The sequence below is a fragment of the Dromiciops gliroides genome, chromosome 3 (assembly GCF_019393635.1).
Source record: "Dromiciops gliroides isolate mDroGli1 chromosome 3, mDroGli1.pri, whole genome shotgun sequence".
Classification (NCBI taxonomy): domain Eukaryota; kingdom Metazoa; phylum Chordata; class Mammalia; order Microbiotheria; family Microbiotheriidae; genus Dromiciops; species Dromiciops gliroides.
Window position 1 is genome coordinate 11479797 of NC_057863.1, and position 25725 is coordinate 11505521.

Genomic DNA, 25725 nt, shown 5'->3' on the forward strand with positions numbered 1-25725 from the left:
CAAGAGCCCCCAAATGTGTCCGTGTTGTTGAATGTTGAAGTATTCCCAGGAGGGGCAGCTTGTGAGGTAGTCTAGCTTGATCTTGGGGATTTGCCCATGAGCCTTCTGCTGAAATGTGTTTAGCATCCCAGTGATCGCAGAACTGTGCTGCAGAGGGTCAGACGGTCTCACAAGGTCACCCACTTACCTTAAGGTTTCCTTGCTATTTGACTGTTGCTTTGTTTCCTGAAACAGAGGAAAGAGTGGCTCATGAAGCAAAGTCGTTTGGAGAATTTACTGATTCTAGATCATGCTGTTGTGGGCTAGTGAGCCTTAAGAGTTGGGAAAAGAAGCCTCATATAAAAACAAAGTTTTAGGTTCCCCTCCCCCCGGACGTTGGTCTGGGTGGCCATACATGCTGATGTGTCTGGGGTTCATATTCATGACCCGTCTCCCCTGCAAAGGGGAAGTGCTTGGAAGGGACCATCCGGCCTTCCCTTTGGCCCTGCTGCTGCCCCAGGGCCTCAGTCGGGTTGGTCCATCTAAGGGCTTCATCAGTGTGTTCCCATTCTATCCAGAGGCCCCTGTGGTCCTCCAGCCAGGTGTCTGGCTGTCCCTGCGATGGGTCACTAGTTGATGAATTCTTGGGCTACAGCATTTCCGGAAACTCCCTTGGGGCGGAGGGTGGGGGTGAAATCCCGGCTCCTTCTCACACCCTCCCTCCTCGCCCCCAAGGCTCCCAAGGCCAGGCTGCCCGAGCCGGTAGACAGGTCGAGGCTTCCTAGGTAAGCCCGTTTCCGGTGCCAGTACCTGCTGGGCGTCTTCTTGGCAGTTGTGCCCTCACAGCTCTCCTTGTAGCAGATGTCTGGGTGGACTTTGTAGATTCTCTTGTACCTGCCATTGGTGGAGAGAGTCGAGTCAGTGAGCCAGCTCTATGGAGAAGCTCTAGGCCACTGAGCTGGCTGCATCCTCAGTTTCCCTTGGAGGCACATGAGGACTTAATACATTCGTTAATGGACGTTTGGGGTGACTAGGATCAGAGCTTGACTGTTCTGCTTATTTTGTCATCTAGTTAAGATATGGAGTATGCCTTGAAAATTATTTTAAACTAAGCTTACTAAACAACCATCAATGGGATGTTCAAGTCAACATAGTTTACAGTGTTCAGACATAAAATGGAATTCTAACTTCCTGTTCAAAGCCAAGAGATATTAATAAAAACATCCCTTTTGCTCCCACGTCCCTCTGATCTTTTTCCTTTGTGTATTTTTTTTGGATTTTGTTGCTATTTAACTTTTTAACAGCAGGAGTTGGTGTGTAAACTGCTATTGTGGTTCTGCTTTTCCTTCACTCTGTTGTCTATTTTTTTTTAACATTTTAGAAATATTTTTGGGGGGGGGTGTGTTTTTTTTGTTTTTGTTTTTGTGGGGCAGTGGAGATTAAGTGACTTGCCCAGGGTCACACAGCTAGTAAGTGTCAAGGGTCTGAGGCCGGATTTAAACTCAGGTCCTCCTGAATCCAGGGCCAGTGCCTTCACCCCCATCTATACCATCTCCATTCCAGCAGTTGTATTGAACTTGGGTTTGTGTTTGGCCAGATAGAATCTCAGATAAGACCCTTAAGAGTCCCAGAATGCTGGATCTAGAAGGAACCTTGGAGATGGTCCGGTCTGACCATTTACAGAAGAATCAGCTCGGTCTGTCCAGGGTCACGGAGCTGACTTGTTGGCTGCCCTGGCTGGCGTGGAATGTGCAACCACACAGCCACCCGCCTAGGAGCTGTGTCTCGCATGGCAGGCCCCCTGCCAGCTCTGACCTTGTAGGCTGGTCCCTGTGCCTAAAGGGCTCTCCTTCCTCCCTTCCCCCACTGCATGAGGCCCCCCCTTGGGCCCTCTCATTGCCAGAGTCTGCCCGCCTGCCATTTGCACTGTGAAGATGGGGCAGGGACAGCTATCTGCATGTTCTTCCTCTACAGCCTGTGCTCCCCAGAGGCTGGGACAGGATCTTGCCTGTCTTTGGAGCCCCAGCACTTAGCATGGGGCCGGTACACAGCAGGGGCTTAATTAGTGCTTGTTGGCCAACTGACTATGTAACTAACGTGACGCTCCTCTTGGCCGGATACAGGCATGGGATAGAAGGGACACCTGTGCTCTGGTTGGTCGTCCGTAAGGCCGGTTTGGTTGGGGTCCTGCCTGCCCGCTGGTGGGTAGGCCCTGAGCTCATGGGATCCCAGATCTGAGTCTGGCAAGCACCTTGGAGGTCATCTGCTTCTAGCCCCTCATTTCACCCAGACCTAGAGAAGGGAGATGACTTGTCCAAGGTCACACAGGTAGAACAAGTATTTGAACTCTGGGCCCTGGGATTTCAAGTCGCACACAAAGCAGACCCAGAGAAAAAGAGCAGAGGCTTGCTGAGGGGCCTAGGTTTCACTGCTGATTTTGCTCTTGTTCATTAGCTGTGTGACTATGGCTAAGTCAACCTTACTGTGCGAAGAATCATAGACTTTTAGAGATGCAAGGGATCTTGAAAAGTCACCCAGTCCAACCCGTCTCATTCTACAGATGGGGAAACCGAGGTCAGGAGAGAAGGCGTGAGGCCCCCCACCACACGGGTGGCAGAGAGGTGAGCGGTTCCCAAAGTGGTGGCCCTGCCCCGGCCCCACGTTGCCGTGAGGTAGCGGTGAGAGAATGCCTGTGAAGGGGAACGTGGAGACCCCCTCGCCGCATCCAGTCAACTTACACATAGTGGCAGACTCCTCCTTCCCAGACAGGAAAGGACTTGGTTTCTGAGTACAGGCGTGTACAGGAATGTGGCACCTTCTTACACGCTATCCAAGGAGAAGGAGAGAAGTGGGGTCAGGGAGGATTCCATTCCCTGGCTCCTGCCTCCCTCCCACAAAGACTTGGCAGTGGAGAAGCCTGGGCAGGGGCAGGCAGAGTCCCTTGCCCTGCTGTCTGGGCATCACCCCTTCCTGGGCCGCCACGGGGCAGGGGGCAGCCGTGGGCCAGCTATGCTCGGGACAAAGGATGGGGCTGTTTTTAACTGTCATGTCAAAGCTTGCAGCCCTTGGCCTCCAAGTGCAGCCTTGCTGGGCTTCGGTTTTGGAGCAGGCACCAACCCTCAGGGCAGGTTTCCCTGTTCTCTCCATTGGGGGGCTTCTGGAATATATTTTTTGTCTCCCCAAGTGATGCTTTTCCGTGAGCCCTCTTGGGTCCCCATCCTTGGAAAAGGCTGGAAAAGGTAAGCCCATGCCCACATGCCCTTTCCACCACTCAGTGGTGTGTAGGGTCAGCATCTGAGGTTCTTCTGAGGACATTAAAGGCCTTGCTGCCAGGCCTCATGCACTGTGGGACTCTTGGTCCCCTTTCTCCCCACCCCCGGCCCAGTCTCTTTGGTTGGGCATCACAGGGAGCAGGTGCTCTGGTGGGGAGCCCTTCCATTCCCCTGCCATCCCAGGTATAATCTCCCCTGCTGGTGTTTTGAGTGATTGTCTGCTCTACCAGATATGCTGAAGGGCAGTGTCTCTGGCCCTGCCTAGGGCAGAGAGCAGCCTCTTGGGGCCCGCCTCCCAGGGAGCACCCACAGGTCCCAGCTCGGGCCGGGAGGAGAAGCCGTGCTCCCCACTTACTTAGCTCGCAGTGTCTGCCTTTGAATCCTGGGCTGCAGTCACAGCTGTAGGAGCCCGTCCCACTCACACACGTGCCCCCGTTTCGGCAGGGGTTGATGGAGCAGTTCCTGTGGTCATCTGCAAACCAAAGTGCCACAAATCGTTAGCCCTCTGGCCCCTGTCCTGGCATAGCGGGATGGCAGAACAGGCCCTCTGGCTCCTTGGCGCCGCCTCACGTGGAGGCCGGGTTTGCTAAAGGTACAAAGAACAGAAGTAAAATAAAGATGAGGAGTAAAATAAAGGGCGTCGGCTTTCTGTGCCTTTCTGTGCCTTGTTTTTCTGGGATGCTTTTCAGGATCGGGTGCGAGAAGGGGAGGGAGAGAGCACGGCCCAGCACCCCAGGGGCCCTGTGGAGGATGCGGGGAAGGCCAGCCACCCCGAGAGGGAGGAGACAGCCTGACTTGGACCGTGACCGGCCAAAGACATGCTTTCCATCAGGCGTTTCCATCCCTGTTTGCCAAGTGTAGCGAAAGGCAGGCAAACAGGCAGGCTGGCGGAGGGAAGACAAAACTCACTGGCAAACATCCTGTGGGGCACATGCGCTTAGCTTGTGTCTACCATCATTCCTTTGCTTTTCCCCATGCTTTCTTCCAGCCCACCTTTCCAGCCGAGACGGGCATTTTTCCTCCTCCTCCGTTTCTCTTTCCTTTCTCCCCTTCATGACTCTGCTTTTTTTATTCTCTTTTCCTTTTCCACAGGAAGCTACTACTACTAGTGATCCTGCTACTCTGTGATTTGGGGCGAGTTCCTAAACTCCTGAACAGCTCTAAGATTGTACGTAAAAGATGAGTTTCTGATCCACACCAGTGGAGTGAAAGGCAGCCTGGGACTATGGCCCGTGAGGGAGCCCCGAGTTCCAATTCTGGTCCCTCCTGACTGGGGGACCCTGAGCAGCTCTCTAAGCTGGGTTACAAAGAAGCTGCTGACCTGCCTGGTTCCCCATGACAACAAAAGCACTCGTCTGGTTTAAGAAAAGAAGTTTCCAAAGTGTCTCCTCCCCCAGCCCTATGATGTGGGTAGATAAGTAATATTCAATGCCCGCGATCACAGATTTAGAATTGGAAATGACCTTCGGGGGTGCTTAGTAACACAGGAGTTGGGCCCCATGGTTGCTGAGGCTGCTTCTACCTCTGGCCTTCTAAGAATCGAGACACCATCAAATCCTATCCCCAAGAAACAGCATGTGACTGGCTCAGGGCCACATACCTAGTAAGTGCTATTGGAAGCAGCATTTGAACCTGGATTTTCCTGCTTCTAAGTCCAGAGCCCTGTCTCCTTTCCCATGCTGGCTGCCTCTCAGTGGCTCTGAACTCATGGGAGTGGATGTTCCCTCCAATGGTGCTGATAGCAACCCATCCACATTAATATTCCTTCTAAGACTCAGCTTGAATGACTTGCGTCAAGTCCCTCAGCAAGCAGGCATCGGGCAAACCATTGATAACTCACTGTTGACCCCCGAGGAGCTCCCTATCCTGTGCCCCCTGTTGTCTTCCTCCCCCCGAGGTGAGCCCTGTGGTCACCCGCAGTCCTTCTCTCTGCGTGTCACATCCCTGGCCCTGCTTACAGGACGCTGCGCTGCTTCTGCCTTCCTCCACAGGTAATGGGCATCTATATTACTCTTTTTTTTTTTTTTTTGCGGGACAATGGGGGTTAAGTGACTTGCCCAGGGTCACACAGCTAGTAAGTGTCTGAGGCCGGTTTTGAACTCAGGTACTCCTGACTCCAGGGCTGGTGCTTTATCCACTGCGCCACCTAGCCGCCCCTGGGCATCTATATTGAATCCAAAGTCTAAGGCGGTTGACCAGAGCGGCCTCTTCCCAGGCTCCTTTTCTTCCCCACCAGAGTCACTTGTGTCTGTGTCCTCAGACTCTGATCCCGGAGAGCTCGCTATCCCTCCTGGGCTGACTCTACAGGACTTTGGGCTGTGGGAGCCGGCCCCGCCTTTGTTTGGAGGGCCTCCCATCCAGGCTGCATGTCAGATGACACGAGGCTTTTCTTTCCTCTTTCATCATGAATGCCAGAGTGGAGCGGGCACGTCCTCCCAGGGCTCCGCCATTTCTACCTCGGTGACCAACATGAACCTCTAGAGGGACCTCCAAGACCATCTAGCCCAGTCATCTCATTGGACAGATGAAGAGAGACAGGAAGTCAAGGGACTTGTCCAAGGTCACACAGGTCGTCCCTTCAGATCTGGGACGGGCACTCACATCCTTCAGCCGCAGGGCCAGTGTTCTTTCTACAGTGCCCTGCCGTGTCTTTGCCCTCGCTGGTCAGAATCAAGGCCGTGATCCCCATCTCTCTTGTTTCATGGCCACGTGCTGAACCCACTTACCATTGCACTGAATTTCTGTGTTGCCTCACCTCTACCTCCTCACATTAGGATCTGTCCTCCACCTTGGTGGACTTTGTCACCACTCTCTCAGATGTCATCTCCTGTGACGCGCTAGTCTTCCCCATTTGTTTCTGTCACTCTCTGGCTTGGCAGGGAGCTGGGAGTGGTCTTGTCTCCCCTGCCCCTTCCTCAGTTCTTCTGAGCTGACATTCAGGAGTCTTTCTGTTACTTCACATGCTCAAGGTGGCTTCTAACTCAGTCTTGCTTTTTCTGAACCTTGAATGCTTTTCTTGGTGGTTCTTGGAAAGGACACGTGTCCTTCAACCAAGAAACATGACCAAGACACCCTCTGCACAGACAGATGTGTTGATTAAAAAAGGATTCTCTTGCCATAGCACGAGTCTTCCTAGAATCGTTGATTCAGACCTGGAAGGGTCCTTCAAAGTAATTTAGTTCAACTCCCCTCATTTTATACAGAAGCAAACTGAGGCTCAGGCAGGGGATGATGTCATGCTGGGAGCAAAACTGGGATTTGAACCCAGGTTCCTCAACTCAGAATCCAGTGCTCTTTCCACAGTACCAAACGCTTCCCCCTTGGATGGCCTGATGTATGACTACAGGCATGATAGAGCAGAGGGGATAAGAAGAGAGCCACAAAACCACAGACTGGTGAGAACTGACTCCTTTGCTAGGGCTGTAGATGGGGCCCTGGGGCCCCAGGGCCAGGGCAGGTCACCCAAATCATGAGTGACAGAGCTGGGGAGGGAACCCGGGTGTCCTGAAGCTCCACCCCATGGGGATGGGGGCTGGGGCTGGAATTCTGAGGTGAGGAGACTTCCTCTGCCAATCAGAAGCATTGATTAGGCACTTCCTGTGCCTGGCACTGAGCTAAGCAATGCAGGTCAGCCCCTTCTTTGCAGCTGGGACACTTGGGAGGTTGACTGTGGTACTGAGAGGTTGCCAGGTTCACATTCATAAACATTCGTACACATTCAGTGTTTGTGAGAGGCAGGACATGACCTCTGGTCCTCTTGCCTTTGAGCTTGGCTCGGCTGCTCTGTGCTAAAGTCCCATGATATTGTTTATGTGATATTGGATGTGATAGAGTCCAGCCCTCTGCTTCTACTGTCTTGTGGGTTTTTATTTTGTTTAGACTCGGCTTCTCCAGTATCTTCCAAGTCTGCAAAGTAAGCATTTTCTTACCTTGACTATCTTTACTTTTTACTTGTAGAGCCACGGATATTTGGTTGTTGCTTTCACCTACGGCCTCAGGAAAATGGTGGCACTCTTTACTTTTATTTATTTATTTTTGCCAGGCAACGAGGGTTAAGTGACTTGCCCAGGGTCACACAGCTAGTTAATGTCTAGGGTCTGAGGCTAGATTTGAATTCAGGTCTTTCTGAATTCAGGGCTGGTGCTTAATCCACTGCGCCACCTAGCGGCCCCCTTAAACGGTGGCACTCTTAATGAGGATACTCTGCTGAGGTCAGAAGCTGCCATCCTCTGGCTAGTGCCTCCCACCTCCTCAGAAGCTCATTTCCCCTTGCTCTTCCCTAAAATATCCCCGGGGGGGGGGTTATTTGTTTCAGCCCATAACAAAGAACAGGGCCAGGTTTGGGTATAATTCTCCCCAAGAGAATTCAGGAAAGGATTTCCCCAGCAGGCACTTATTTCACCCCCCCCCCCCATCATTGTGTGCTGAGCACTGTGCTGATCACAGATCTCCTGTCCTGGGCTTTTATCACTGGAGCTAGAAATGGAATTTGGGTATAAATAATAAAGCACCGTAGGCACTTTTGAAGCTGACATCTGATCTCACAGCTGAGAGCTTCGCCCTCTTGGTTTGGAGTGAGTGAATCACCTTTCTTCTTCTTCTTTCTGTGATTCATGAAATAAAAGATCAAAAAAAGGACACTCGAAAAAATAAAAGGTAAGGCCGCCAGTCACCGCAGGAAGCACACGGTGAGTGTGAGAAGCAGATGCACAAGTGCGGTCCTTGATGCTGGCGTTCCTTATTCACTGCTCTTTAAACAAGGCAACCCCTTCTCTGTCCCACCAGCTCTAGAAAAATGAAAATCAACCACCCAGGAGGCCGCCAGAGAGGGTGTGGCCCATTTCAATATAGATAAAGATTATTGTGTAGCCGCTTGCTATCCGGGATCTGCAGAAATCTCTCCAGGAAGATTGGGGGCTTCAATTACAAGACACTGCTCAGTGAGGAGGGAGGCTAAAGAGGTTCCCTTCTCCTTTCTTTTTTCTTTTTTTTGGTGAGGCAATTGGGATTAAGTGACTTGCCCAGGGTCACACAGCCAGCAAGTGTTAAGTGTCTGAGGCTGGATTTGAACTCAAGTTCTCCTGACTCCAGGGCCCATGCTCTATCCACTGCGCCATCCAGCTGCCCCTCCCTTCTCCTTTCTGAAGTTTGGGACAGCTGGACTCCACATTCGAGGCCTGTAAACCATTTAACCGTTTGATTTCAGTGTCTGATGAGCTTGTCTCAGGAGACAAGGCCCTTCTCCCTTAGGTCTCTTCCCCCCCCCCCAGGGCTCCCATTTGGCCTTTCCAGCTTTCTCCCCACTGGGGGAAGCCTGCCCTCGGGATGACAATAGGGACAGCGCCTGCCTGCAGCTGGGGGCCAGGTTGCAGCCCTCCCCTCTCTTCTGACTTACCTTCTTCCTCTTTGTTGCCTTCGGGTTCGGGCAGTTGGAGGGCCAGGCTGATCTGGTTGGTGGATTCTTCCACATTCTCCAGTTTCACGGGGGTCTCTGGTTCTAGGATGTTGGGGAAAAGCATGAAGGTCCGGGTGACCACGTGGCAGCTGCCGCCTTGAGGTTTAAGCCTTCCATCTATTTCTGTCTTGTCCTGGCTTTATCTCCCTCCACCCTTGGTCTGGACTTCCAACTCCCTTGAGAATACCTACCCAGTAGAAGGTAAACTTCCCAAGGGCAGTGACTTTCATTTTTGGCTTTGGATCCACAATGTCTAGCACATAGTAGGTGCTTGTGGAATAATTGGTGCAGAGTTGTAAAGGTTGTTCAGGATCTAAGTGCTCATCTTTCCTCTGATTTAGTCTGGCCGAAGACATTTCAATTGGGCTTCGTTTTTCAGCATCATCCCATAGACCCTAGCTTCTCAAACGGTGGGTTGTGTAAATGAATGTGGTGGTCGTGAAAAATTTGGCAGCAGTAAAAGGTTGTGTATACCTATTTTATATACCTGTATACCTGGGGCTGCCTAAATATTTCTTGGACGAAAAGTGGTCGCAAATAGAAAAAGTTTAAGAAGCCTTGCCACAGACCACACTGTCTCAGAAGAATTGTGTATGTTTGTGTGTGTATGTGTGTATAGGGGATGTGTGTGCAGGTGTGGGTGTGGCAGAGGGAGAATGAGCACAGGCCAACACCCACACTTAGCAGATGCCTACATAGTTGTTGGGGGTAGGGGGAGATAAGACAGGATTTATGCATTCTTGGAGCTAATGGTCTAATAGTATTTGACACACACTCATAATTTTGTGTCTCATATGTACATGCATTAGTGTTTTTCAAAGTCTATTCTCGGAATTAGAGAGAAAAGGTCTTTACCCACCAAGGCATTTGTGGGGTGGGGGGAAAAGGAGGGGATGCTTCATGGAACTTTGAAAGAACATAAAAGGATTCTCTAGAGCTGGAAAGGATCATCTAGAACAGAGGGTCAATATGTTTGATGTAATTATACATATATAACCTATATCGGATTGCTTTCTGTATTGAAGAGGGGCAGGGAAAGGGAGAGAGAAATTTAGAACTAAAAATCTTATGAAAACAAATGTTGAAAACTATCTTTATGTGTAACTGGAAAAAATAATAAAATACTTTTATGATTAAAAAAAAAGAACGGGGTCAGATTGGAGGCCTGCCACAAGTAGCCTGCAAAACTCCAGAGTAATCTGGAAATGTTTAACAAAATAAGTAAAAATACAATACGACATAGATAATGTTAATTTGTGGTCAATATGCTGCCCACAGCAATGCGGTTCAGTTTGCGTTGGATACCACTGAACTAGTCCAACCCCGTATCTGAAAGGCAGGGACCGAGGCCCAGAGTGAAGGAAGTGTGTCTGTGCACAAGTGTGGAGGTGGGGCTCTGTCTTGTCTGCAACAGACAGAATGAGGCTGAGGGACCTCAAATGCCAGACTGAGCTGTATTGGAGCCGAGAGGCCACAGGGAGGCACTGAAGGGTTTTAAGCAAGAAGGACACAGTCAGACTGTCCGCCTGCCTGGCTCAGGTGGCAGTGCCCAGCCCCACGCAGCTTAGAGCGGGCAGATGCACACTTCACCTACAGCAGGAACCCGCTTTGGAGCACTGAGCAGGGAGGGACCCGAGACGTGCTCAGCCCCGAGACACAAACAGAGCCACGAGTGGACACTCACGTGATCTCACGGTGACTGATTTACTTGGGACGCTGCTGAATTTGGCACTGATTCTTCCTCGACCATCCACCAGCTCAGTAAACCTGAGAAAGAGCCAGGAAGAACCAGTGTAAAGATTGTAAAGGACACTAGGTGGCGCCATAGTGCACAGAGTGCCAGGCCTGGAGTCAAATCTGGGCTCAGATGCTTCCTAGCTGTGTGCCCCTGGGCAAGTCACTTCACCCTGTTTGCCTCAGTTTCTTCATCTGTAAAGTGACCTGGAGAAGGAAATGGCCAGCCATTCCAGTATCTCTGCCAAGAGAACCCCAAATGGGGTCATGAAGAGTCGGACAGGACCAAAACGACTGAACAATGAAGCTTGTAAAAGTGTCCCGTGTGGGAATGAGTCTTGAGCACAGAGGCGTCCCGTGAGTCCTTCGCTGCTCTCTGGGCCCCCACCTGTGGTGCCACTCTTTCTCTACCGTGTCCCCCACAGCAGCCCCTTTGCCCTGGAAGCGCCTTGTCCAAGGCCAGCTCATCCCGGGAGGGCCCTGTGCCCCTGTGCCCCCATTCCTCTGTCAGCCTCAGCACGGCCCCACCCTTGTCTTCCTCTTGTGTGCTGCTTTTCCCTAACTGAGGGCAGGGACTACTTGTATTTTTAGTGATGAGCGAGGTGCCTGGCACAGAGCGACTCCTTGGTAAACTCCTGTTGCCTTCTGAGCGTTGGGAGGTGATGAGGACAGATTTGGGATCTCCCAGCCGCACATAAACACATGCATGTGGGCGCCCGCAGATGTGCAAGCTCATGGACAGGTGTGAAATCTGCCGTTTGGGGAGGACCACTGGCTTCTTTCTGCTCACTTCCTATATCAGAATTTGAGGCCCTGTCCCCCCAACATTTCAGGCAGAAACTTTCGGGAAAAAGTGGAGACTTCCCAGGATCTCTCAGTCTGGCTTGAAACCAGCATCAGAGAAAGCAGAGAAATGGAGTTGGGGCAGGGGGAGGCTATTTTCGGGGTTCTGGTAGAAAAGTCCTAATTTTCTCATCTGCTTCATGTTTGGGGGATTTGTTATCATCCTCGAAGTCCCACTAGCTAGCCACATGACCCTAGGCAGGTGGGACTCTTCTCTCATTCTCCTCCGTCTCCCCTTTTGTCAAATCAGGTCCGGCTGGCTATCCTTCCACGATTCTGTGACTATTCAGAGGAAGGTGTGTGAAGGGGAGGGCCTCAGAAGCAGGGAATGAGCCTGCTGGGGGGAGGTGGCATTGCCGTCCTCACTCTGCCCAGTCTGTGGTCAGAGCCAGCTGAGGCCGCTCTCTCCCTCCCCAAAAAGCCCTTTAAAATCGCCTCTAGGCATTGGCTGCTTTCCTTGGCATCCTCTCTCCTTCAGGACATGACCTTTAATGAGCTTCCTGGCATATCCAGTCCATATTACTGCTGTCTTCAGCGAGCAGGGGACTCCACTTAATAGTCCCTGCTGCTTGAAGGCAAGGGAGGCAAAGGGCCTTGCAGATATCTCACTGGATCCTCACAACAGCCCCAGGAGGGAAGCGCTCATATTATCCTCCCTCCTCCATTTCAGAGGTGAGGAAACAGACTTAGAAGAGGGTGTGAGTTTGTCCTGGGTCACACAGTGAGGAAGCTGGAGATGGGCTTTAAACCTGAGCTTTCATGGCTCCCCAAGCCCCCAATCTAGGCTGGAAAGCCTGTTGGTTTTCAGAAGACGCGCGCCACAGTTTGGGTGGGTGATGTAGCCGGGCAGCTATTTGTGTGGCAAAACCGGGCTCTACTTTGTACAAGGGTAGTGTTCCTTGCGTGGCCTCTTTAACTGATCGGGAGAAAACATGGTGGCAAGAAGCTATCCAATCACCACTGGGCTGGCTAGAGGTGTCACAAACCAAGAAATCGGCTGCCATAGGCTTGAGGAGAGTGGGGGCTGAGCAGAGCAGAGGAAAGGACTTCTCCTGTGCCGGTGTAGTTTGCGTGACAAAGCTCAAAGGTCTCTTCCCTACCCTCTGAGACCATGTTGGATGTGACCAGTCTTCAATCTAGGCATTCATCAGAGATAGCTGACTTGAAGACAGGAAGATCTGAGTTCGAATCCTGTTTCAGACACTCGTTGTGTAACCTTGGGCAACTCAACCTTTCTCATACTCAGCTTCCTCCATGTAAAATGAGGACAGCAGTTGCACCTACTTCACAGAGTTGTGATGGGGAATAAGCAAAACTCCATATGTAAAGTGCCTTGCCTTATATTGTTATTACTGTATTACTGTTTCTTTTTGTTTTTGTTGGGGCGTTGAGGGTTAAGTGATTTGCCCAAGGTCACACAGCTAGTAAGTGTCAAGTGTCTGAGGTCGGATTTGAACTCAGGTCCTCCTGAATCCAGGGCTGGTGCTTTATTCACTGTGCTACCTAGCTGCCCCCATTACTGTATTACGTAAGGTGACCCAAAGCCATCCCCACAAGGGATGGAGACCATCCCATTTCTGAACCGCATTTTCCTGCTGTGTTTATGGGCAAAGTCTCGGCACCAGGTCTTGTGGGCTGGCAAGGATGGTGTTAATCCTACCTGGGGGCCTGGGATGGTTCTTCTGAAACCTCTCGATCAGCCAGCAGTCGAAGATCAGGCAGAAAGGATGGGGGCAGTCTGTTCCTCAGTACTCTGGGGGGCCCCCCTTGGCTCCATCTTCTGTCAGAAGAGCCATCCCTCTGTGCTGCAGAGAAGGTGAACAGAAAGAAGATCCTGACTCGTGGGCTTTGAGATGTAGACCCATCCCTCCCCTCAGCCCTCTTCAGTCCATGTCACAGGGATGGCCCTGATGACAGTTCTTGTCCCTGGTCCTTAAGACTGGAGAAAAGAGGATGTCCGGTTTAGGTTGTGTGTTAAAGCAGTCTCAGTGAAGCACATTGATTTAGCTTCTAGGTGAGCCCCGTCTGGCAGAACCTAGCGGGTAGGTTTCAGGTTCTCCTCAAAAGCAGCTCCCTAACCCTCCTGCCCCTGCCTCCTCTCCCTGCTCTCTCTTCCTTTGGTCACATGTTAGCCATAAGGGTTAGCACTATCTCCTCACCATGATGTGAGGAGCTCCACCCTGCTCTGTAATATCTTTAGGTTTATCAACCTGATTTCAGCTTCTCATCATTGGTTTTCTTTCTTCCTTTAAAATAGATTTTATTGATATGTCATCTGGGGCCATCTCCAGTACTCCTGATGTCTATCTTGCCACTGAACCCAGATGGCTCTGGAGGAGAGAGTGAGGCTGGTGACTTTGCACAGCCCTCCCTTACTTAAATGCAATTCACTGCAAGTCATGACATTATCCCGATGTCATGGTCTTCTTCAAGAATGAAAGACAGGGGCAGCTAGGTGGCACAGTGGATAGAGCACCGGCCTTGGAGTCAGGAGGACCTGAGTTCAAATCTGGCCTCAGACACTTAACACTTACTAGCTGTGTGACCCTGGGCAAGTCACTTAACCTCAATTGCCTCACTTAAAAAAAAGGGGGGGGGCAGCTAGGTGGAGCAGTGGATAAAGCATCAGCCCTGGATTCAGGAGGACCTGAGTTCAAATCTGGCTTCAGACACTTTACACTTACTAGCTGTGTGACCCTGGGCAAGTCACTTAACCCTCATTGCCCCGCAAAAAACAACAACACAAAAACCAAAAACCAAAACAAACAAACAAAAAGAACGAAGGACAAACAACAACAACAATATCGATATCTATTTTTTTAGATCCCCTACATTTTCTCCAGTATTCCTTCCCCTCCTCTTTCCTACAGAGTCATCCCTTTTTACAAAGAGCTTGATTTTTCGAATCAGATTAAATATAATTTCTAGATCTCTTGGCATTGTATGGAGACAAATGGAGCACACAGGTTGTACATTGGTTTTCTCTCATTTTCTCTACATGTCTAGACCATCTCCTTTTCTGAGAAAACCTGTTTATGCCTCTTCTCCCACACAATTCTTCATTGGTAATATGTTGTAGGCTGCTCACATTCACCATCTGCTTGCCTCCCCATTTCTTCTTCTTCTTCTTCTTTTTTTGGGCTGGGCAATGGGTTAAGTGACTTGCTCAGGGTCACACAGCTAGTAAGTGTCAAGTGTCTGAGGCCGGATTTGAACTTAGGTCCTCCTGAATCCAGGACCAGTGCTTTACCCACTGCGCCACCTAGCTGTCCCCTCCCCATTTCTTCTACCAAAGATACACTAGATCTAAAAAACCATCAGGCATTCACTCTATTCCTTTATTACTCAGTTTGCCCTGGATCAGCTTTTCAAATTTACAGATTGATGTCAGGATCCTCTGACACCAACATGCCCTAGAGAGTAGGATAGGGCTCAGCTGTTCTTGAGGACATGGCTATGATTTCCTTGTGACACAGTCATCACTGCCCAAGCTCTTGGTTGGGGGCTTGGCTTCAAGAACTATAGCAACTTACAGAACAGCCTATTCCATGAGACTCTCCTATGGGACACACATGTCCACATATATAACCAGACTCCCTGGGACTTCACTGTTCTGCCACACATAACTATCATCCAGCTCTCTCCTTACCCTTCTTGGCAACAGTCAGCTCTGCTGAGTAAAGGCTAGTTCAGAAACATCATCCCAGAAGGCTGGGCTAGCTTTGCTTTTGGGAGACCGGACACAGGCATTCTGAGGCTGGGTAGATGTGCTAGTGTTCTTGCCAGGATTAGTGGTGACAACTGCTGCCTTCCTGTCTGACCGATCAATTGCCCAGTCTTGCCAGGTGTACCAACAATTGTGCCATTAATATTCTGAAGTTACCGTTACTCTGGTATGCTCTGGATTCCTGGTTAGTCTGTGAACACACTTAGGGGCCAAATTCCATGCCTTGTGTTTGCTTTGTGTCCCCTGCAACCCTTGGTATAGTGGTTTGGCACAGAGTAGGTCTTCTGGCTGAATGAGGGGAACCTGCACTATCTGTAACTTTGGGGACATGGAAGAGAAGTAGCAGGAGTTTGCCTCGGTTTGTTTGCTACCCCCTGGAAACTCAGCCTGGTTCTGATGAGAATTTGCTACAGTGTCTGGGAAGTGTCAGACCCTGCCTTCCTCAGCTAGTAAGAGATTTTGTGATTTATGTGATTTATGATGGCGCTTGTGAGGAAACTGTCCTAGCAGATAGCATTCTGTATGCTAGGCTCAGCCAATAGGTCATAAGAAACTCTTGTTCCCCCACAGTCAGGGTTTCAAGGCATGGGCGATGGTTCAGCACTTACAGGTTGTAACGTACAGATGGGCAGGGGCGCTGTGCATTTGACCTTGCTCTGTGTTCTGTACAGCAGTCACCGAGAGTCGATACCTTTGACCGGGCTGCAGGTCGCGCATGGTATAGGAGGTCAGCTTCCCGTTGGGGACATAGCGGCTCTTCACGCTCTGGCTTGTGGTCACATTGATGATATAACCCTCCACAGAAGCCCCTGCAGGGGGATGCTCCCAGACCATGTGGGCAGAAGTAGCAGTGACTCTCGAGGCTGTCAGGTTTCTAGGAGAGAGAGGACCTGTCCGAGGCATTGGTGTAAGAGAAAGGGAAGAAGAAAAACTGTCATTGCTGAAGTAATAGTAACAGCTGGTCTTTAGATAGCACTTTAAGGTTTGCTAAGCGTTTTACAAACTGTTTCATTTGATCTTTTTTTTTTTTTGAATAGAATTTTATTTTCCAAAATATATATAAAAACAAATTTTAACATCAATTAAAAAAAATTGCTCCAACTTCTCTTCCTCCTCTATTCCCACCCCCCACCCACTAGAACTCAAGCATTTCAAAATAAATTATACATGAGTAGTCATGGATAACATTCCCACATTAGCTAGGTTGTGAGAAAAAACAGTCAAGAAACTCCCAAAACTTCAGACTGAGGAATTATCAAAGAGAAAAAAACATTTTTCATTTGATCTTCATAACAACTCTGGGAGGGACATGTTATGATTATTTCCATCTTACAGTTGAGGAAACGGAGGCAAACGGAGGTGAAGTGACTTGCCCAAGGTCAAATAGCTAGTATCTGAGGCCAGATTTGAATTCAGGTTTTGCTGAGTTTAGTGCTCTATTCCCTGTTGAGATTTCTTTTGGCAGGGACAAGACAATTATCTTGAACATTTGCCTTTTCTCACTTTTGTCCCCAAGGTGGTTGATCACAGCCCCTCTTCCCTAGGGCTGGTGAGCAGTTACCACCACCACACCTTTGCTCTGTGACTTGCTAGGTCAGCCTGTTGCACAGTCCTGCTCCGTGATGGCTCATACACAGCCCTGCCCCCCCCCCACCTCTAGGAGTGGTGTTGTGGGAGGGGGGCTTTTGGGGAGCCGGCTGGGCCCAAATCCAGCTCCATCACTTACTGCTGTGTCACTGACCAGGGAGGAGTGATTTCCTCCTCTGGACTCAGGGAAGGCCCCTGAGGTCATTTTCAAGAAGCTCTAAATCTGTGACATGAAAAGTGAATTCTCCTCTTCTGGCTCCCTGGGCTCCTCTGAACTGAACCAATGGCTTATCCAGGGACTTACTTCCCAGGGCCACAGTCCTGCACTTATTGACTCCAGGGAGGGAAGACCATGTAGGTTATTAGTTTCCAGAAGGGGATGCACCAAACTTAGAGCTGGAGTCAAGATGAGGCTGTCACCTAGGGCACAGCTTCTTTTTTTTTTTTTTTTTTTTTGGGTGAGGCAATTGGGGTTAAGTGACTTGCCCAGGGTCACACAGCTAGTAAGTGTTAAGTGTCTGAGGCCGGATTTGAACTCGGGTCCTCCTGACTCCAGGGCCGGTGCTCTATCCACTGTGCCACCTAGCTGCCCCTAGGGCACAGCTTCTTAAACTGTGTGTCATGACCCCATGTGGGGTCATATAACTGAATGTGGGGGTCATGAAAAATTTGACAGTAAACATTTAATTTGTAGGCCTATTTGATATATGTATATACCTGGGGTGTGTAAGAATTTCTCAGGTGAAAGGGCTTGTGAGTGGACAAAGCTGAGGAAGCCCTGCCGTAGGGTGCCATACATAGGCAGGGACACAACAAAGGATGTTTTTTCATAGTACTTGAATAGAGAGATAGAGACAGAGAGATCTAGATCTGTGTGCATATCTAATGCTGGAAAATTCTATGCTTCCTGTCGCATGAGTCTTTCTTTGTGATAAGTCTTATGTTTTGCAGAAAAAACTCTAAGCTATTAAGTGATGGTGACCACAAGAGATCCCAGATTCCAAACCCGGCCTTGGTGGCTCAAGAACACTTTTCTCCTGCAGCAGTGGCCTTCTCTGGGACCAGACTATATCCATACAAGGGGGTAAAGGAAGGTGTGAAAGGCTCCAGGCTTTTCTAGAGAGCTCAGAGCACTCAAGACATGGGGAGTCGGGTCTGATCCCAAACCCATTTTATTGTACTCACGAGTCCACACATGGAAAGGTGCCGTGGCCAGGCTCTCTGAGGGATGGTCTTCTGTGCCCAGTCCACTGAGGGTGGCTACATGAATAATGTACCTCTCTCCTGGCAGGAGATCCCTGAGGAAAGTGGGGAAAGGGGATGAGGAAAGTGACTGGCCTTCATTTTCACCGATTTTCTTTAATAGTTTCTTTATGCTTCTCCTGTCTATCCTATTGGGACTGGGATGGCCCTCGAAGACAGGGACCGTTGCATTGCTTTTGTATCTGCAGAGCCTAGAGTTCTGTGCCGGGCACATCACTGGACCCATTAGGGTGCTAGTGTGACTTTGAGTATGATCAGGGCAAATTAGGGGTCTAGTGGGTACACTGAGGCACAGGATTCACTCCAGTGCTCCCCAGGCCCAAGCATGGACAGACACATCACTCTGTAATACAGATCCATATTGATAAAGTACTTTGGAAAACATGTGCCACCCAGCAGAGGGGACCTGATGTTGTCCAAAGTTAATTCCTCTCTGTTGTGGGCTCACCAGAATGTATACTTGTCAGTGGTCCGGTCCAGCTCCACGGCACGGTCTTCTTGGTCCCCGAGGTGGCGGATGGACACGCGGACTTTATTGACGGTGGAGTGCTTGACCTTGTGGAGAGCCCACTGGACTGTGATTGACGATGCTGTCACGTTGGTGATCTCAAAACCTTCCACAGGCCGAGGCCCTGGTAGGATGAAGGAGTGATCGGTCACAAGCCTTGGTTGACTGGGATGCCCAGGACTCTGGGGCGGGGCCTTGCAGGAAAAGGTACCTACTGAATGTTTGTGGTATTAGAATATTAAACCAGTGAGGAGCGAGGGGAGGGCTTAAGAATTGCTTGTGCAACAGAGGAAGAACCACCAGGAGAAAGACCCATTTGTTGGGAGCAGAAGAAATGCTAGACTAGCACAGTCCACTCCTAGTTACCCACACCAACCACAGAGTCATAGATCTCCATGCTAAAAGGACCCCCAAGAGACATTGGCATAGCTTCCTATCAGTAGGTAAGTCTAGTTCTTTCCTTATTTTATAGATAAGGCATCTAGGGCCACAAAAGCTAACCTTGTCTAAGGTGACAAAGGCAAGTTTGCAATCTTTATTTAAAATAAGAAATGGATGAGACCAGTGGTCCATATAATCCCCAGATAGAGAGTGCTTCAAAGACATTTATACTGACAGGGAGAATGCAAGGTCCTTGAGGGCAGGAACTGTCTTTTTTTCTCTTTATATTTGCAGTGTGTTGGATAGTGCCTGGTACACAATAGGCATTTAATAAATGCTATTGAACTGAAATGGCTTTGGAATTTATTACGAAGTTTTTATAGGATCCTAGACTTGGAGCTGAAAGAGGTTCTAGAGTTCAGCCCCCCAACACATGTTGCTTCCTACAACACCCCTGAAATTTGAGGGGTACCGACACCTCCAATTTAAGCTTTGAGTCTATCTCTGGATAAAACTGGGATATAAAAGCATGCAGACATAAAGAAGTAGGCCAAATGTGCTTCTGGCTGGCTGATGGAAAGAAGCTTCTGAAGTGAAAGAAAAGACCTGAGAAAGCTCTCACCGTGCTGGTGACCTCCCTCCCTCTATACCCTATAATTTTGTATGTATGTTGTCTTCCCACTTGGATGGACCATGAGCTCCTTGAGGGCAGGGCCTGTTTTTGGCTTTTTTTGTATCCCTAGTGCTTAGCACAGTGCCTGACACAAAGGAGGGGCTTCGTAAGTGTTTGTGGACTGACTTCAAAGTCTGGCACAGCCTTCAGCCTTCTTCATGGCAGGAGGATGTCTAGAAGACACTAGACAATAACAGTGTCCCAGTGTTCACACTGGTCCGACTAGCTGGCTCTTGTGTCTAAACTCGGGTAGCACATTTTGTGACGGATGTTGATGAACTCTAGAATGACTGGAGGAGGGGCCCAGGCTGGTTGAAAGAACTGGGCATGCTCAGTCTTCAGAAGGGGACTCTTCAGGGAGATGGGAGAGTTGTCAGATATTTTAAGGGATGCTATATGGGAAATGCGGCAGAGAACAGAACAGAACTAGGCCCAGTGGAGAAAAGCGGAAAAGGGGCCAATTTGGGCTTGATATTGGGGAGGAAACAGTAAGAAAACTTCCTGACAGAGACAGCAGGTGCAGAGTGGAATGGGTTGCTTAGGAATCAGTAGATTCTCTGCCATGGGAGCTGGTGCCCACTATCTGGGGGTGTCTTGGAGGGGATTCTTGTAGAGGGAGGAGCTGGACTGGGTGGCTTTTAGTCAGAGGGCCCACCCAGCTTTCTGATCTCTGACCGTGCTGTGGCCGTGTCCAGTCAGCGCCCCAGTGGCCCCGTATGTATGACTCACGAGTGCGGGTGACGAGCGCCACAGGTCTGCTGATATCATTCTTGTTGTTCACATTGCGTTTGACCGAGAAGACGGAGATGTTGTAGGCTTTGCCCGAGGCCAGGGCCCGCAACTGGTGGGCAGAGTGACTTCGATCCACAAAGTCAGTTCGTCGGTAGGAACCGTCGAAGGAAGCATAGGTCACCGCATAGCCATCAATCATCTGCTTGGCCGTTTGGTCCTCGGGGGGACGCCAGGAGATGGAGATGCCGCTGTCCTCCACCCTTTCCACCTTGAGCGCTGTGGGTGGCAGCAGCTCTGGGGTTTCAGCAAGCCCGTGAGCAAAGAGAAATTGGTAAAACAGGACATGAGAAAGAGCCATGCTCCACCCCGGTGCCACCCATGTGGGGAGCTATGGAATAGGAGCCAGGAGGAGGGATGAGGTGCCAGGCTGGAGAGGTGCAGGCTGGGGGAGCCTGTCTGCTTTTGTGGCTCAGAGCATGTCCGTGGGATCAGGAGGGTTGGGAACCCTGTGAGGCCAGTGAACTGGGATAACCCCCATGTGTTCTTCCATTAGGACCAAGTTTGGGACAGTATTAAGAGAGTGGCGTCCAGGACCTCCACATGCTTGGTAGAAGGCTATTGCTCTGCATCCTCTCCTTCCCAGCAGCCCCTTCGAGGCAGATGCAGCCTTGCTATGGTACCCAGGCAGGACCCTCCAGGCTACAAAGACTCCTCACTTGTCCCTCAGGAGCCACACTGAGTCTCAGCTCCTCTGCCTACATGGCTGACTCTAGAATCTAACCTCCTTTCCCTATAGCCTCCCTCGGAAACAACCTGGTATTTACTTTGTGTCAATGTTTTTGTATATACTGTCTCCCCTGAGGGAACGTTGCCTTCTCCAGGGCATGACCTGTTACATTTTGTCTTATTTAAGGATTTTATTTCCTTTTCTGTTAATCTGGGCAGTTTATATTTTTGTAGATATTCATCCATTTCATTTAGATGGTCAGATTTATTGGCATATAGTTGGGAAAAACAGCTCCTAATTATTGCTTTAATTTCTTTCTTTGTTGGTGGTGAATTCACCCTTTTCATTTTTGATGCTGGTAATTTGGTTTTCTTCTTTTTTTAAATCAAATTAACCAAAGGTTTATCCATTTTATTGTTTTTTTCATAGAACCAGCTCTTAGTTTTATTTATTAATGCTATCATTTTCTTACTTTCAATTTTATTAACCTCTCCTTTAAGTTTCAGAATGTCCCATTTGGTGTTTAATTTGGGATTTTTAATTTGTTCTTTTTTCTAGCGTTTTTAGTTGCATTAATTTTGTCTTTGTGACCCAAGCATCCCCAGCAGGACCAGGTATATAGAAGGAGCTTACTAAATGCTTGTCCAATTGAGTGGCCTTAGGGAGAATGGGGATGACTCCCTCGGGGAAGATGTCCCTGCTCTGGTTTTGTAGTTTCACAAGCTAAGGGAGCTCCCAGTTTTCCTCATAGACTACAGGTTCTACCCTTGTAGACTTGAAGCTTCCTCTGGGTTGTGGAGGTCTCTTCTCCCAGACCAAGCCCAGTGAGAGGGGGTGTCCCAATAGCCCTTCCCTGCTCAGAGCAAGGCTGCCCTGAATAAGAGTCCAGTCTGGCTCGTGGTTTTGTCCCTCGTCCTCTTGGTCATACTCTGACCCCTGAGAGAAACAGGCCTGGGCTTGCCCCCTCCCCCTTACCTTTTGCACAGTTTTTGCCTGTGTAGCCCACCTTGCAGGTGCAGCTGTGGGACCCGTTGCTGGAGAGGCAGTAACCTCGGCCTCCACAGGGATTGGAGATGCACGGATCACTCGCTGAATAAGAAAGCAGAGTGAGATTGAGGGCTGACTATCCAGGTCCTGAAGCCCAAAGTCCTTTTTCGGTGCCATCCCCCCTTGCAGGTGGGGCAGCAGCAAGCACATTCATCCTATGGCACGTGACAAACCATGTGATGCCACCTCCTCCTGTGTTAATCTCATCTGATCTCAGCAGTTTAAGAGAGAAGCAGGGCAGCTAGTATCAGATCCATTGTTTTAATAGATGAGGAAACAGGCTAAGTGACCCGGTCAGCAGCCAGGACAAGAAGCCAGGTATTCTGCCTCCCAGTTCTGCTTCCTCTTCTGATCAACAGTAAGTCAGAGGATCCGAGGATTTGGAACTGGGACTTCAGAAGTCATACAGTCCAACTCTCTCATTTTACAGATAAGGAAACTGAGGCCTAGAGAAGGGAAGAAGTCGCACGGCTAGTGGATGGCAGAGCCCGGATTCGAGCTGTTGTCTTTTGTTCAAACCTGCGCCTTCCCCTGGGCATGGCTGTAGCCGACAGGGGTTCCTGGCTACGTTAGGGCTTCTTCCCTTTTTTGTGTGTCTTGGACCCCTTGGGCAGGCTGGGCAATGTTGAGGCCCCTTTTTCAGAATCACATTTTTTAAAACATAAAATAAAATATATAGGATTACAATAGAAGTAAAATATATCAGAATATAGTTATTGAAATATTAAAGATCAGGTTCCTGAGCTATAGGTGAGGAACCCAGAATCTATGTACTGTCTAGGCCTGGCTTTTACCAAGTTACTGCACAAATGCCAAAGGAGGAGGGTCTCTTGTGGCATCTGTGCTCAGGACTCTGGGGTGGGGGGGTGACTTCGGGGCCTACTTGATGGCCCAGAGCTACATTGATTTTTTTTTTTTACACTTACATGGAAAGTATTACAATTTCTTTTACTGATGCTTTTCCTTGTCTTTACACTTATTTAGCATTTGAGAAGTACTGAAAAATTTTCCCTTTTAATGTCACTAATCAGAATTTAAGTGAGTAAAAATATTCAAGATTTATAATGTCTTGTCCACCGCCCCCCCCCCTGGGCAATGAGGGGTTAAGTGACTTGCCCAGGGTCACACAGCTAGTAAGTGTCAAGTGTCTGAGGCCGGATTTGAACTCAGGTCCTCCTGAATCCAGGGCCAGTGCTCTATTCACTGTGCCACCTAGCTGCCCCTACACTGATTTTTAATATGGTTGTATTGGCAAAGAATAAAGCTTGGGGGCTGACAATTGTGGGGTCACAATCTGGTGAGGAGGGATGGAGGTGATTCAGTGCTGTCCACTTGGACCTAAGAGACCTGGGGGTGTATCCCTCCACAGGCTCTTCCCAGATTTCTAACCACAGGCAAATTACTGAACCTCTCAGAGCCTCAACTTCCTGCTCTGTAAAATGGGATGATGTGACATGTTCCACCCATGTCACTATGGCACAATTCTAACTTTTGAAAGCAGTTTTAGAAGCAACTTAAAGTAATATGTGGATATGTCATCATTGTCCTCATAAGGCAGAGTAGCCAGTGCTCAGTGGGAGCTAACACTCACAGGATGCACACTCAGGGGCAGTTCCACAATTAAATGAAACTCAGTTGACAATATGCACTCATTTCTTGCATGTCTAACACTGTAGTAGGTGTGGTAGGAGATAGAGAAGGGTTACCCTCCTCTCCTCTGCCCCCCCTCAGCCCCTCTAGAATTTTATTTTATTTTATTGGTGAGGCAATTGGGGTTGAGTGACTTGCCTAGGGTCACACAGCTTGTAAGTGTCAAGTGTCTGAGGCCGAATTTGAACTCGGGTCCTCCTGAATCCAGGGCCGGTGCTTAATCCACTGCGACACCTAGCTGCCCCCCCCCTTCTAGAATTTTATAACCCAACCTGGAATTCAAAACTCACAAATGAGAATGAATAGAGCAAGATGAGAAGGATGCTGGCACCACTGGCAGAAATCACATTGCCAGGATGGCTGGGGCAAGGAAGGCTTCCAGAAAACCAATCTGGATCTTCCCTTGAGCAGGGCATTCTGGGCCTCTGAAGCCACAAATGAATAATAACAGATGGTGCCACTCTGCGTTTTACCATTAACACAATAATTCATGGGATCCTTACAAAGACCCTGAGAGGCATTAAATCAACTAGCCTGTCAATGTATGCATTCACAGCAAATGCCCGGGAGGCTGAGTCTGGAGCTCAGGGATTCAGATCTCAAGCCTTGAACTAGGCTGCTTCTGGAAAACCAGGAAAGTCTCTGGACTGCTTTGAATTCGCTAGGTGTGAGCAGGAAGGGTGGTCACACCCGTGCACATCTTACCTATCTCACAGTGGTAGCCAAAGAAACCTTCTGGGCAGACACACAGATAGGAGCCACCGTCATTCTCACACTTCCCTCCGTGCTGACAGGGACTCGAGTCACAGGTGTCCACTTCTAGAGAATCCCCCCAACACACACAGTGGTTAAAACAGCATCACCCCTTGAGGTAGGGCTAAGGTGTGGGGAGGGGGAAGGAAAAAGGGAAGAGAACAAGCGGAAGGAAGGAAAGAAGGAAGGGAGGGAGGGAGGGAGAGTTTGGGGAGTAACAGAGCATGGCCGCTTGGTGTCTGGTCCTAGCTCAGGCCCTCTCTCAGATACTCCACAGCTGTCTTGGTGGTTTTGAAGATTAGTGATGAAGGCAAAGCAGACTTAACATTGGAGGTCTGGGAGACATGCCTGGGGGGATGATAGGAAGAACGGGGACTTCTCTAATACACTCCTTAAGGAGGGTCTTACCTTTTTCACAGTGGATTCCAGCAAAGCCATCAGGGCATTGGCACATAAAGGATGCTGGGAGATCTTTGCAGGTCCCTCCATTTTTACAGGGGTCTGACTGGCATTCATCAATCTCTGTTCAGAAATCAGAAGTATTTATGTATATAGTCATGATATGCTTGTATGTGCTCTCACTCTGAGAGACTGAGCCAAGTAGAACCCTTTTTTTCTCTTCCCTCCCCAGCCTTCATTTCTTCAGTAAGTAATTCAGGACCTATCATGTGCACAGCGCTGGTGGGGAAGGATGGAGGGGTTGGGGCGGGGTAGAGTATCAAGTCCCTATCGGAGATGAAGCACAAATGTGGAGAGGAGTGATTGGCGTTATTGCCTCAGAGGTGCCCAGACAGCACCCAAGGGAGGTCTTAGGACAGTAACATTTACATTAACAAGAGCTTGACTCTCTGATTATCTGACAAGCTGCTGCTCAACCTCCCTCCAGGCCAGTCCCCCATTTCATTTTGAAACAAACACGACCTAAATGGAAGACACATTGTCTTTCCCCACCTCCCTTCCCAACCTGTGTGTTTCCTTCTTTGGCACTGCCATGCTTCTAGTCACTCCTGAACCCCTTCATTTCCCTTACCCCATAATCTTTCATCAGTTGCCAAGAGCTGTTTATTCTGCCTTCACAACCTACCTTGTTTCTGACCCATTCTCTTGATTTTCCCAGACACCACTTTGGTGTCAGTGTGGACTAGGGCAGCCCCCTTCTGTGCTCTGATCTCTCCTCTGGGATCTTTTCTCCCTTTGGTTGCCATATCATTCAACCACTCAGAGAACCTTCAGTGGCTCCCTATAGTCTTTGGGATAAAACATGCCCTTGACATTTAGAGCCCTTCTCTGTCGGGCTACAGCCTTCTTCCAAGCCCCTTCCACATGACTGCTCCTCTTACTCGAGGCCTAGATGACCTGCCTTTCCCTGATGTTCCCATCTCTGGGCTCTAGAC

At 49.5% G+C, this 25725-nt stretch overlaps 1 protein-coding gene across 1 annotated transcript in view; it reads right to left on the bottom strand.

The window, feature by feature from the left end:
- Positions 1-25725, bottom strand: part of SNED1 (sushi, nidogen and EGF like domains 1) — an 85694-nt gene that overhangs the window by 4362 nt on the left and 55607 nt on the right. Inside the window, exons 19-32 of the mRNA XM_043993646.1 lie at positions 24740-24853; positions 24284-24397; positions 21857-21970; positions 20152-20448; positions 18309-18492; positions 17783-17895; positions 15619-15900; positions 12944-13088; positions 10391-10473; positions 8647-8748; positions 3607-3723; positions 2718-2805; positions 790-873; positions 188-225 (exon numbers count right to left, since the gene is read on the bottom strand). Of these exons, the coding sequence (XP_043849581.1) occupies positions 189-225; positions 790-873; positions 2718-2805; positions 3607-3723; positions 8647-8748; positions 10391-10473; positions 12944-13088; positions 15619-15900; positions 17783-17895; positions 18309-18492; positions 20152-20448; positions 21857-21970; positions 24284-24397; positions 24740-24853 (1874 nt within the window). The 3' untranslated portion in view covers position 188. The remainder of the gene's footprint in view (positions 1-187; positions 226-789; positions 874-2717; positions 2806-3606; positions 3724-8646; positions 8749-10390; positions 10474-12943; positions 13089-15618; positions 15901-17782; positions 17896-18308; positions 18493-20151; positions 20449-21856; positions 21971-24283; positions 24398-24739; positions 24854-25725) is intronic.